We start from the raw sequence: 12737 nt of genomic DNA, 5'->3' as shown, positions 1-12737 counted from the left end.
TGCACTTTTAGTTAGGAATTTTTATGTGCAGGCCATCCTATGTGGTTACTTTCTGTCTGAGTGGGTAAGGCCTGTCATGTGGGCCTCCCCTGAGACTGTCAGGTTTAGTGTGTGGCCTCTTTTGTGTCCCTAACACTGACATATATGAAAAAAATAGTAATAGTAAGTCCAAGAACTTAGATTGTATTTTGTTACTTTTAAGTCTCAGATTTTTTCACATTTACTTTTTGAAATATTTTTTAAAAGATTTTATTTATTTATTTTTAGACAGGGGAGTAGGGAGGGAGAAAGAGAGGGAAAGAAACATCAATGTGTGGTTGCCCCTTGTGTGGCCCCCACCAGGCATCTGGCGGCAACCCAGGCATGTGTCCTAACTGGGAATCGAACCGGCAACCCCTTGGATTTCAGACTGGTGCTCAATCCACTGAGGTATACCAGCTGGGGCTATTTCTTGAAAATTTTAAGTTTTTCATGTGCTATATTGGTTTCACAGGCCCCAACTGGGAACCGAACCTGCAACCTAGGCATGTGCCCTGACTGGGAATGGAACGGGCGACCTTTCTCTTTGCAAGATGCCCAATCAACTGAGCCACACATTCAGGGCTCAACAGTTCTTTATCTTCCTCATGGACAGTCTCTCCCTGGGACACAGTGGCTCATGTACCATCTCGATTACTTGCACACCCTCTGGAGCACAAAGGTTGAATTTCTTGTTAGCCTCCTGGAGTCATGTAGGTCTTGTGTTCCAGTTCCTGGAACAATAGCTTCCCAGGTGCATTAATCACATCAGCCTCTCAACTATAATTAAAGCTGAAATCTTTAATTCTTGAGTTCCCTTATCAATAACATCATGGGAAATTAAAGAAAAAAGTTCAATGATACATGCATTTCTGAAGCATTCAGGGGCAGATAAATGGACGTCTGCAAGTTTCTTTGAAACTCCTGGAAAAGTGATCTGGGTAGACAGGTGGACAGAAATGTGCTAAAGCAAACCGAACCCACGGGCACACGGGGGTTCCCAAACAATTCCCTCACTTTGCTGCACATTTGAAAATTGTCATTAAACATGGGAGGAGGGATTCTGTTCACTCTTAGAAATGCATATTCAATTATTTTCTGGGATTTGCTTTAGAATAATTGTAAAAGAGTGATAGGTAAAATAGAACTAGCAGAAAAAGGAATAGATGAAATAAAAATAGCAGGAAGTTAATGGTTACCAAATGAGGCTGGTGATTGAACTAGTGTATTTTTGAGTTTGAAAATTTTCTTACCAGATAATTAACAAGCAAAACGATGCCTCTGGTTTCTTTTCTGAGAGAAGGCAGGAGGAAAAGGGTGAGAGAGGCAGGAGTAGGGTTAGGATTTGTGTTTCAGCATCTGCTTTCAGATTGGGAGAGTTCGGGTGTCACTTTCTGGCTTTCTCTGGCTGAGGGGCCCCCTCCAGGTCAGCAGTTCGGCAGTTACCTTCTCCCTGCCACCCCACCCCCTCCCAGCCTCACCGGAAGTGAGTGTAGGACAGGCCCCTCCCCCCACATCTGGTACTGATGTCAACAGCTAGGGTGGGTGGGGGCCATGTTTTTCAGCTCCCGCCCAGCCTCCAGGGAGGGGTGGGCCCCCCATCCTCACTCCTTACTCACAATGTCGGACACTGTCACACACACATCAGGCACTGCCACGGGAACAAACTTTTATTGCAAAATAGGGACCTTCGAGCCACAACGCTGTAAGACCTGGCCTCTTCCCTGACACAGGGAGTTGGAATCTGGCCCCTACTTGGTCGTCTAGCCCTTTCCCTTAAGTCAATTGAGACAGCGGGTCACTGTCTGTGTCAAGGGAGCAGGGGAGGCTTTCAATGTGGTTGCGTAGGCTGCAGTGTGTACGGCGGGTGTTCCTCTGTCTGAGGATCCTTGTGTGTCCTAGTTTACTTGGTTCCCAGGCCTGTGTTTACAACTGCACAATGGGGGTGTACCCATATTTGGGAGGACTTTGGGATCAGGGTGCTTGGAGAGGGGTGTCCTTGAAAGCTGAAGGTGCTGAGGAGGCTGGGCTTGAACTCTGAGTGGGAAGGTATTCAGGAGCCAGGACGAGGTCACGTGTGAGCTGACTGTGTTGTTCAGTGCTTGGGGGAATGTAGCTGGTGATGGTCATGTGCCTGGACAGTGGTGTGGTCCCTTAAGGGCTGAGGACAGTCTCTCTGTGAGGTGACATGACCCAGGAAGGTGCATGCTCTTTGCACCAGGCTCCCAGAGACAATGGCACTGGTAAGTTTGAGAGTGACGAGGGTGTGTGGCCCATGAACATGGTGGATGTTGCAGTGGCAGCTGAACTCCCACAGGTGGGTTGTGAGTCCAGGGCAGTTACGTTGTGCGAAAGTTGCTGGGTTATCTGGGTGTGTGATTCTATGCAGACTAAACTATAGAAAGCTTGTGTGGCTAAGTTGCCTCGTGGCCATGTATGGGTGTGTGGTTGTGTGCTTCAACAGCTGTGTGACCAGTGAGTGTGGCCCTGTGGACAAGTAGGCTGAACATCTGTGTGACTGACCCTAGAAAACAACTACAGGTGTGTGAATGTGGTTTCCTGTGGTGCAGACTTGTGGCTGTGAATGCAGCCCTGTCCATGCCCATGGTCAAGGCCACTACCTCCCAACGCCCCTCCTTCATTTGGTCTACACAGTGGGGTGGGGTGGAGGTCAGTAGGGCCGAACTTGCAGCTGGAAGGGTGGGGGGATGTTGAAAAGGCCACTGACAGATGGCTGGAGGCTCAGGGCACTGGGCGGGCTCGGGCTCTCCAGGGAGAAGGCCTGCAGGATGGCGGTGACGAGGAGGAACAGCTCCGTTCGAGCCAGGCCTTCCCCGAGGCAGACACGCTTACCTGGAGGGAAGAGGATCACAGGGCTGGGCCAGTCCTCCTCACACCGCACTGCACCATGGCCAGTGGGTGGGCAGGGACAGGCCCAGCAGTTACCTAAGGAGAAGGGCAGGAATGCCTCTTGCTTCTTGAACCTTCCATCTGCATCCAGAAATCGGCCTGGGTTAAACTCCTCAGGCTGCTCAAAGACGCTGGGGTCATGCAGGACAGAGCCCAGGAGGGGGAAGACCTCGGTGCCCTGAGGGAAATCATAATAGAATCACAAATATGCTTCGTTGCCCAGGTTGCCCAGGGCAGAGCACGAAGGTCTGTAATAGCATCAACATGTACAAGCTACGTACGAGCCAAGCAGTATATTACGCATTTTGTGTGCACTACCTTATGTGTACTTGGCACACATCTTCCACTTACTCAAATACATGCGTAAACTCACTCAATATTTTAATAAGCCTAGGAAATGGCTACTAATATGGTCCTCATTTTAAAGATGGGAAAACTGAGGCTCAGAGACCTTAAGAAACTTGCCCAAGGCAACATTTAACATGGCAGAGGCTATTTTTTACATTTTGTTTTTAAAATTTGAGGTATGCTGTGACTCAGCTGTGGCTGTCCTAAGTCACCTGGTGGCCCAGAGTGCAGCTTTTTGCTGCTCAGGTCATCAGGTGGTGAAGGCAAGGGTGGGTGGGCAAGGGCTGTCCACAAAGACTCCGCCTGCCCAGGTTCAGGGAGGGCAGCAGCCCCTTCAGTTGAGATCAGAGTCATCGTGTTCCCAGCACTGTGGTGGAGGGTGAAGGAAGGTGGGGAGGGAGGGGAGGGAGAGGAACCTCCATTGCTAGGGACTCTGGCTTACAGGCTCTGAGTTGGGGAGGTGAGAGGACTCCAGAAAAGTCAGGGTCATGTTATTGCCATTAAAGTAAGAGAAGGGCAGATAGCAGTGCTTAGGCTGGGTGAATGTGGCAAGTCTAACCTATGGGGGCCTCAGTTTTCTCATCTGTAAAGTGGGTGTGTTAGTGGTATGGGATTACTCTGAAGACTAAACAGCACAGAGCAGGCTGTCAGTCATTGGTGCCTGTTATTACTGTTGCTACTATCAGTAGCGGCTGTCATGCACAATCATTGCATTAGCAAGTGTCCCTGCTGTCGCCTTGTGCCCAGGGCCCCCACCCCCAGTGCTGATTGCCTCATGGATTCCTTACAATCCTGATAGATACCATTATCTTTCCCAGTTTAGAAGACGGGTAGATGGAGGCTCAGAGTGGGAAGTGATTTGCCAAAGGTCCCAGCTAGAAGACAATTCTAACTGCCAGGGGTTTGCTTTTATGCTACAATGAAGCTCAAGGAGGGAGCCGCTTGTGAGAAGATGCTCTGGGTTTCTGGGGAGACATCGCCCCCTGGTGGTACTGGCTCTGAGTTGCTCTCCAATCAAGGGGAGGGTGATGAGGCGGGAAGAGAAAGTTTGTGTGTGTGTGTGTGTGTGTGTGTGTGTGTGTGTGTGTGTAGGAAAGGAGGAAGTGAAGGGACTACGTGTTTGCAGCAGGTGTTGAGGGTGAAGGCCTCTGCTAGCCCTCAGTTCTCAAATTGACATATGGGGAAGCTGAGGCTCAGAATCAAACGGTAAGAGAGAAATGCAGAGAGAGAGGGAGGAGGGGAGAGAGAGAGATGCGAGAAGAGGGCAGGTGATGCAGGATGACAGAAACCAAAATCCACAAGAAGTCTTAGAGACACAGATAGCAACAGACTCAGGCCCAGGCAGAGGCACTGCTGGGCAAGGCTACACTGCGGACCCACCTGGGGCAGGGTGTACCCTCGGAAGCAGGTGGTCTTCGTGAGAGCGCGGGGTATCCCCATGGGCACCAGTGCCAGCAGCCGCTGCGCCTCATGCAGAACCGCGTCTGTGTACGGGAGGCGGGCTCGGTCCCCCAGGCCTGGCGCCCGGCCAGCCCCCAGCTCTCTTGCCAGCTCCTCCTGCACGCGCTCTGTCTCCAAGAAGAGGAGGATTAGAGGTCAGAGGGGAGGTGGGGACCTCTTCTTGGAAGCCCCCTTGTCTTGAGCAGCTGTGGTTAGAGGTGAGGCTAGCGGCGAGGGAGAGCCCCCCAGCCCTTGCTGAGCTCAGGTGCCTCATATCCTGTGTGCGAGGCATTACACCTTCCCTCTCTTAACTCCCTCAGCAATCCTGTGAGATAGGTACCAGTGACTATCGCATTTCCCAAACGGGGAAACTGAGGTCCAGAGAGCTGAGGTCACAGATGACCCCATTCCACCAAGGCCACCAGATCCCAAGTCCCATATGCCAGGTCACTCATATCGCTGGCTCAATGTGAGACGCTGGAGTTCCTTGGGGTTTATTACCAGCCCTGCACTGTCCCACACCATCTCAGCCTCAGTTCCTGCCCACTTTGTTTTTCATCTCTATCCTGACCTTCCTGGATGCCTCCTCACTGGTGGCTCCTGGCACGTCACACTCAAAGTGTCCCAAACTGGCCTCAGTGTCTCCCCTGAAACAGCCTCTCATTCCTTCTGTCCTCATCTCAGGGGAGCCCCATGGCCCCCCAGCCCCCTGGGAAGAGCCCTGGGCCTGACCCCAGACGCCTCCCTCCCCATCATTCCCTACCACCTGCTTATTTGGCTGCTTGTTTTTTCCCCACAGCTTGACCCAGCCCTGTCCTCTCCCACCCACGCCCCTACCCAGCCTTCCCTCCTTGGGCAACTTGTCACCCCTTACAATCTACCCCTTCATGGCAGCCCCCAAAATTTTTCTAAAATGCTAGTTTGACCCCACCCTCCCCTGCCTAACATCCTACCACAGTTCCCCATTGCGCAGGGTGAATGACAAGGCCCCGAGGCATCTCATGCCTCATTTCTCACTATGTCTCATGTGGCCACCAGCAGTCCCCCCACCTCTTGCTCCTCAGACACCCCAGACGCCAGGCTCATGGTCACCACCAGGCTCTGGCTCAGATGGTCCATTCCCCTGAAATTCTTCCTCTCCAGCCCTCGCTTCTGTTTCCAGGGCCTGGCTGGTGGAAAAGGCTCCTACCTTGGACCTGAGGGTATTTCAGCAGCAGCAGGAGGGTGTAGCGGACCGTGGCGCTGACGGTCACTGTCCCGGCGAACAGCAGATAAATGACAGTCATCAGCAAATTCTTGTCAGTGAATTCTGTGTTTGGATCTTGTTCCTCCTGGGAGAAACCGGGCAGAGGGACTCAGAGGACACAGTGTGCAGGGAGCAGCGGCCCGGCCCAGCCTGGGGTGCGGCCCAGCAAGTTCAAGCTTGTCGAGGAGTTTAAATAAATGTTTGGGAAAGTCAGAAAGTGGACTCTTGATATTATTCTCTCTGGCTGAAATATTTTTAAAAATGAAAGAGAATGGCCACCACAAACAAACAAAATGACAAGTGTTGGTGAGGATGTGGGGAAATTGCAGCCACCACCACTGTTGATGAGGATGCAAAATGGTGCAGCTGCTCTGGAAAACAGTGGGGCAACTTCTCCAAGAGTTGAAGTAGAATTCCCATGTGATCCAGCAATACCATTTCTGGGCTTATTTCCAAAAGGATTGAAAGTGGGGTCTCGAAGAGGTATTTGTACACTCATATTCATAGAGGTGTCAGACACAACAGCTGAAAGGTGAAAGCAACCCAAGTGCCCATAGATGGATAAACGGACACACGAAATATGGGCTATCCATACGATGGAATATGATTCTTCACGTGCTAGAATACACATGAACCTCAAGGACGTTATGCTAAATGAAATAAGCTAGTTAAAAAGGACAAATACTGTACTGGTTGCTCTTTACCAGGTACCTAGAGGTGGCAAATTCATGAAGACAGGAAGTGGAAGGTGCTGGCCCGGGGCTGGGGGAGGGGGATGGGGACTTGTTTGGAGAGTATAGAGTTTCCGCTTTGCCAGTTGGAAAGGGCACCAAGGATTGCTTGCACAACAATGTAAACACACTTAACACTACTGAACTGTGCACTCAGAAATGGTTAAGATGGTGAGTTTTATGTTATTATGTGTAGTTTACTACAGTTAATTTTTTTAATTAAAAAAATAAAAGTGAAAAGACATGGGGCCACGACAGTAAGAAAAAATCCCCTCTCTCCATGAACAAGGTGGCTGCATTTATTCAAAGGATGTCTCCCTGAATATCTCCCATAATTCCAAAGTTCCTGCAATCCAAAACTCGTTATTCCACAGGAGTCACCTTAATTCTCATTTTCTCATATACGAAATTGTTCTTACATAATCAATAAAGCAGGCTTTATCAGTATAATTTGCTATTGCTAGGTTTCCTAAGGAAATGACTGTAAATCACAGAAATATCCCATGTAGGTGGGGGAGCAGGGGGTGGGGTGAAGCTGCGGTGGCGTTGCCTGTGGCAGGTCACTGGGCATGGGGTTGAAGCTGCAGCGAGGAGAGAGATGAGGAGAGAGATGCAAGAGACTCAGAAATGGGCGAGGTGGGAGTGCGGAGAGGCAGAGAGAACAACGCACCAGGAAGAAGAGACAAGCACATGCATGCACAGACACAAATGCATGGAGATGTGGGGAGAGAGAGAGGGAGAAAAAGAGAGAGGAAGAGGAATGGCTTGGCAGATCCCCAGCCATACCTGGGGAGCAGGCAGCCAGGCCACTAGCCCCATTTGGGAGCCCCCCTCAACCCCAGCCTTCCCCTACCTTTGCCATCTTCAGCAGAAATGCATCCACAACATCACCTGCAGGGCCTGAGGTGTCCAGACTCCCCCGGTGCCGCTGCACCTGGTCAATGGCGAAGGCAGCCAAGGTGCCCACATGGCGGAGGAGCTGGGTGTGGGGGCCTGGAAGGGGTTGCAGGAGCCAGGAGAACATCTCATAGGCCTGTGGGGAGAAGGGCAGCTGTTCCCACTGGGGTTCTGGGCCTGCACCAGGGTGAAGGGGCAGGTGGATGGGGTGGTCTGGGGGTCACTTGGAACAGGTAGGCAGGAACCTTTGGGGGAGGTGGCTGGAGAAGGGTCACATCTGCTTACCTGGCCCCATGGAGAGCTGATCCCCAGAAGGATGCCACCAGCTGCCTGGACTACAGCCTTGAACTCCTCATCCTCATAGGGGAAACGAAGGCCCAAGGTGAGGGAGCAAACGACATTGGAGGTGGCCTGGGCCAGCAGCAGGGAGGGGTCAAATGGTTGTCCTGGTGTGGATGGGGCAAGAAGTGTTGGGATAGAGTCAGAGAGGACTGACTCTGTGGGGGCCAGATGCAGCCACAAAGAGACAGGGCCAGAGAGAGAGACCTACACACACACACACACATACACACACACACACACAGAAACAGACAAGGAAGAGAGAAAGAGATAGACAGGGAGACAGACAAACAGACAAGGAAAGAGACAGAGACAAATTTTCAGGAGAGAAAAGCAGTAGAGAGAGAAAAAAGAAGCAGAAAGTGATGTAACAATACCAGGGACACAGAGACCCTCAGGGAGACAGCAGGACAGAGACAGAGGTGAAGGAGGAGCTAGAGGTGGAGGCGAACAGAGCCCCCAGCCTAGGCATTGTGGGAGAGTCCTCCCACCCTCACGGAGACCCCAGGGACCCTGGGCTGACCCTGCCTTGCTGACCTTGTGTTCTCTGGAATGCCTCCACCAGACATTGGGCCTCTGCCTGGATCAGCTCCTCGCCTTGTCGCTTCCCCATGCCCAGGTCCCGCAGAGCAAGTGTGGTGAATTTCCTCAGCTGCCTCCACCGCTCCCCATTGGAAAAGAAAACCCCTGCACAGAAGGTGAAGTTCAAGGAGAAACTGGCTCCTCTCCCCATTCCCTGGGACCACCCCCTTCCTCCCAGCGAGGTGTCCTGAGAAGGCTCTTCAGGGCCTCTCCTGAGTCTACATCTGCCTAGCCCAGGGATGAGGACTCAGAAGGTGCTTAATAGATACCTAATCTTGGGTCTGAGAGTGACATTCTCCTGAGAAGTCCGGCTAAGCGGGATTATGCAGGCTCCTTCTGTTCTGTGATTAACGAGGGTAAGGGAAGATTCCTTCCTCCTTCCTGCCTTCCTTTCTTCCATTCATCTTTTCATTCTTCGTTTTTACCCACTTACACTTTAATCCTTCCTTTTTACCCCTTCCTTCCAACCATCTCAACATTAATGGAGCACTATTTGGTCCTCGCTATGCACCCACCCCATCATTTATGAAAGTCCATCCATCCATCCATCCATCCATTCAATTTATGGAGAACTATTTGGATCCCTTGCCCCAAGTTGTTTGGAGGTTGAACAGCGAGGGAGGAGGATGGAGCTGCAGAACTCTCCTCCTTTATGTGAGACTTGCTCTGGACAGACCCTTCCCTGCTCTGAGCTCAGTATTCCCACCCGTGAAATGTTTCCTGGATGCCTCCCACTGAATGTCCCCTGCCCACCTACCCCTCTACTGTGTCCCCAACGGGCCTCAGCAGCTCCCCTCCTCTCTATTCTCAGGCAACTATCCCCCACCCCCTGTTCCACGACCTGGATTCCTCTCCTAACCACTCCCAATTCCAACCCTAACATCCCAGCCCTGGTCCAACCCCATCCCTTCCCTGGGCTCCCACACAGAAACCCGGAGGATCCTTCTAACTCTGTACCCTTTCCCTGTTTAAAATCTACTTTTCACCCCCAAAACCCAAAGCCCAAACACTCTGGTGTGACTCAGGCCCTGCATAACTAGGCTCTGCCAAATTCTTCAGCTTTATTAGTCAGCCCACTACAGTCCCACTGGCTTCTCTCACTTCTTCAAAGGTGTCAGGATCCCGCACGTCTAGGCCGGTTCCCCTACTGTTCTCTCTGCCCGAATTGCTCACCTCTCCATCCTCCCTGAACTAATCTCATTCATCCTTCACTTCTCAACTCAAATGTCATCTCTGAGAAGACTTCCTAGATTCCTCCCATTCTCCCCAGCACTGTACAGGTTCTGTGTCCTACTCTCAAGGCTGTACCTCTCACTTTAGAATTCCATTCTGTCCCCCCATTGTCTTATTGCAAACCTACCGCTCCCACAGTAAGATAGGACACCACACTTGTCTCAGTCACCTCTGTGTCCCCAGCACCCATTGCAGGGCCAGGTATAATGAAAGCCTGTCAGTTGAATGAATGAATGCCTCTTTTCATCTCCATGCTTTTGTACTTGCCATCTCTCCCCGGAACACCCTTCCCACTCATCCTGTGAGTCTCAGCTCAAACACCCAGCCTTTCAGGGAGACTTTCTGGATGTCCCCCAGCAAACGAGCAGGATCAGGAACCTCCTCTTATTCCTGGCTTCCCCAACCCTGGCCCTGAGCCCTCTGCCAGGGATGCCCACCACTTCCCCATTCCTGACCTCTCTGTACTGTCACTGTCTGGTGACAAGTCTGTTTCCCCACTGGCCAAGGCACTGTGGGGGAGCCGGATGGGGCTGTTTAGTCACTGCTGTGTGGGACTCTGGCTTTCAGTCTTAGCACAGGCAACGGTGCATTTCTATGTGTTGTGTTTCCATATCAGTGCCTTGAAAGCTCGCCCCTTCCTCCCAGCCCTAGGGGTTTCTGCTGGACCAGCCGTAACATTACTGCACCTGGTGACTACTAAGCACGTGCTTTGTGCAAGGCCCAGCCCTCATTTGATCCTCACTACAACCCAATGTACAGGCACTGTTATCACCCCATTTTGTGGATGAAGAAACAGGCATGAAACCAGCATGAAGGTTACACACCAGTAAGTGGAAGCGGGCTCTGGGTGAAGGGGTGGCAGCCTCCACCTCCACCCATGACTCACCATGGCCGTCAAAGGTCCGGTCCAGCGTCGCCAACATCCCCCGCCCACCGAACTCCTCAGCCTGACCTCCCAGGGCCTCCTGCACAGCCTGGTGCCCAACCAGGACCACCACACGCCGCCTGGGTCCCAGGTGCACGGTGAACACCGGTCCATACTTCTTACTTAGCTGGGGGCAGGGAGGGAGAAGGGGGTGATGCCTCTTCCAGTCTGGATGTCTCCTTCATGGTCCCTGTCACTGGAAGAGCCACCTACCAGGAACCATCCCCAGGTTCCCAGACTCCCTCCCCAGCACTCTCTAGTCCCCATCCTCTTACCTTCTGCAGACCCCGAACTTCTGACCTCAGGACAACCCAGAGTCCATCCCTACCCTCCTAGTTCTGACCCGAGCCAACAAAAGTGGGCAGCCTCAGCTTTGGTCTCCTTTAATTCCTCAACTCCCCCACTCCCAAACTAGCCACCTTTTCAATCACTGCTAAGCTCTCAAATTCTGGAGCACATACTGTGGAGCACCTGCCAGCCCTCCCCAAGACCCCCACCCGTCGCCATGTCCTGGAAATGCCCCAGACTCTTGCCCACGGGGAACCTCTGGTCTCATCCCACTTCCTCATCCCACAAAAGTTGGGGCTGCTTCCCCTTCTCTGGCGCAGGAGCTCCCAGCTCCACCTACTCCCTCCCCACCTCCCCGAGATTCTCTGCAGACAGATTCCTAGAACCCTCCCGCCTCTGCCTCCACTCCCCCCGCCCCAGGGACACCTCCCTTTTCTTCTTTGCCCTTACTCTGGGGAGCTCACCTGTGTCTCCCCGGTTACCTCTCCCTCGAGACAAGCCCATCACCACCACACCTCCCGCTTCTCTCCTGCTTGACGACTCCCTTCTCTCTCAGCTTTCCTCCCCCGCCCTCGCCACCTTCCCAGGATTCTGAGGGCTCCTCTGCCCTGGGACCCCTGCCACTGGATCCTGCTTCTCGGCTCTCGCCCCACTCCAGGATTCCGTGGGGGAGCAGTCTCTGCTCCTCCTAGTCCTGCCCCCAACCCGTCCTCTTTCCCCAGCGCCCCCCACTCCAGACCCGGTCCTAGACCCCTGCTCCCGCCCCACCCCAGAACATCCATAGCCCCTTTGCGCTGGGACCCCGAGCTTGCCTCCTCCTTAGGGTGCCCGTTTTTCTCCCCGCAGTCCCCTTCCTCTCTCCTGGACCTGGACCCCTGCACCTGGACCTCTGGCACGGGCGTTCCCACAGCTCCTTACCCGCAAGAGCCCCGAGTACAGCTCCCCAGGCCAGAGCTGCAGGAGGTTCCCCAGCAGCGGCAGCGGCGCGGGCCCAGGGGGCAGGTGGCTTCCGGTCCGGGTCCGGGACAGCGCCAGCGGCAGCACTAGCAGCAGCAGCAGCACCAGCAGCAGCGCCCAGCTGCTAGTCGCCTCCATCGCGGCAGGTTGGTCCTTCCCCTGCTCCGAGGCGCTCCACCCGGCTGGGACAGTCGGGGCAGCTCCCTTCCTAACGAAATCAGGTGGAGAGGGGCAGGGCAGACAGGCCCTCGCCCTGCGTACAGGAAGGATTCTCTCCCCGCCGCCCGATTTCTTTCTTCTAGACCCTCGCCGCCGCCTGGTGTTGGGGACACTCGCTCCAATGGTTTTCTCTCCAGTCACCCAGGTTCGGGGGCCTCTAGCACGGGTGTTCCCACAGCTCCTTGGGCCCGAAGTAGGGCGTGGGCAAACTGAAGGAACCTGGAAGCCGGAGACTTGGACAGCCTTCAGGAGGCCACACCCCGAGGTTGGCGGTGACCCGCGCGGCCCTCCCCAGCTCCCACCTCCCCCCTCTTCGCAATCCGGGCGCACGTTCACCTGTGCGTGCCTGCGTGGTGTCTTTGAGCCAATTTCCTCTTGCATCTGACATCTTCGCTACGAGCTAGGAGGAGAAATTGACCTTCAAAGATAAAGGATCTGAGTTTCAGAAAGGTAAGTCGGTTGGTCCTGGGCCACACAGCTAACTAGCGACAGAGCTGGGATTTAAACTCAGGCCGGTCGGAATGACTGGTTGAATCATTCACCTTCGCAGCAGCGCGCATATTGGTCAGGGACATCCTGTCTGAGGCCAGGCTACCTGAGTTCA

At 53.4% G+C, this 12737-nt stretch overlaps 1 protein-coding gene across 2 annotated transcripts; it reads right to left on the bottom strand.

The window, feature by feature from the left end:
• Positions 1–1673: 1673 nt before the first annotated feature.
• Positions 1674–12432, bottom strand: LOC114511168 (cytochrome P450 2S1). Of its 2 annotated transcripts, XM_036011978.1 has the most exons (10): positions 11876–12432; positions 10631–10796; positions 8467–8616; positions 7876–8036; positions 7547–7726; positions 5906–6047; positions 4657–4844; positions 2965–3106; positions 2687–2871; positions 1674–2651 (listed from the first exon to the last, which is right to left on the bottom strand). In XM_036011978.1, the coding sequence occupies exons 1-9, from the start codon at positions 12050–12052 to the stop codon at positions 2690–2692; spliced, it is 1488 nt and encodes a 495-aa protein (XP_035867871.1). In that variant the 5' UTR covers positions 12053–12432; the 3' UTR covers positions 1674–2651; positions 2687–2689. The 2 variants fall into 2 exon arrangements, with proteins under 2 accessions (XP_035867871.1, XP_028385647.1); XM_028529846.2 differs by having other exon boundaries at positions 1674–2871; positions 11876–12431.
• Between the last annotated feature and the right edge of the window lie 305 nt (positions 12433–12737).

Source organism: Phyllostomus discolor, chromosome 12 (genome assembly GCF_004126475.2).
Source record: "Phyllostomus discolor isolate MPI-MPIP mPhyDis1 chromosome 12, mPhyDis1.pri.v3, whole genome shotgun sequence".
In the NCBI taxonomy this organism is placed as follows: Eukaryota; Metazoa; Chordata; class Mammalia; order Chiroptera; family Phyllostomidae; genus Phyllostomus; species Phyllostomus discolor.
This window is presented reverse-complemented; position numbering and strand designations above follow the sequence as displayed.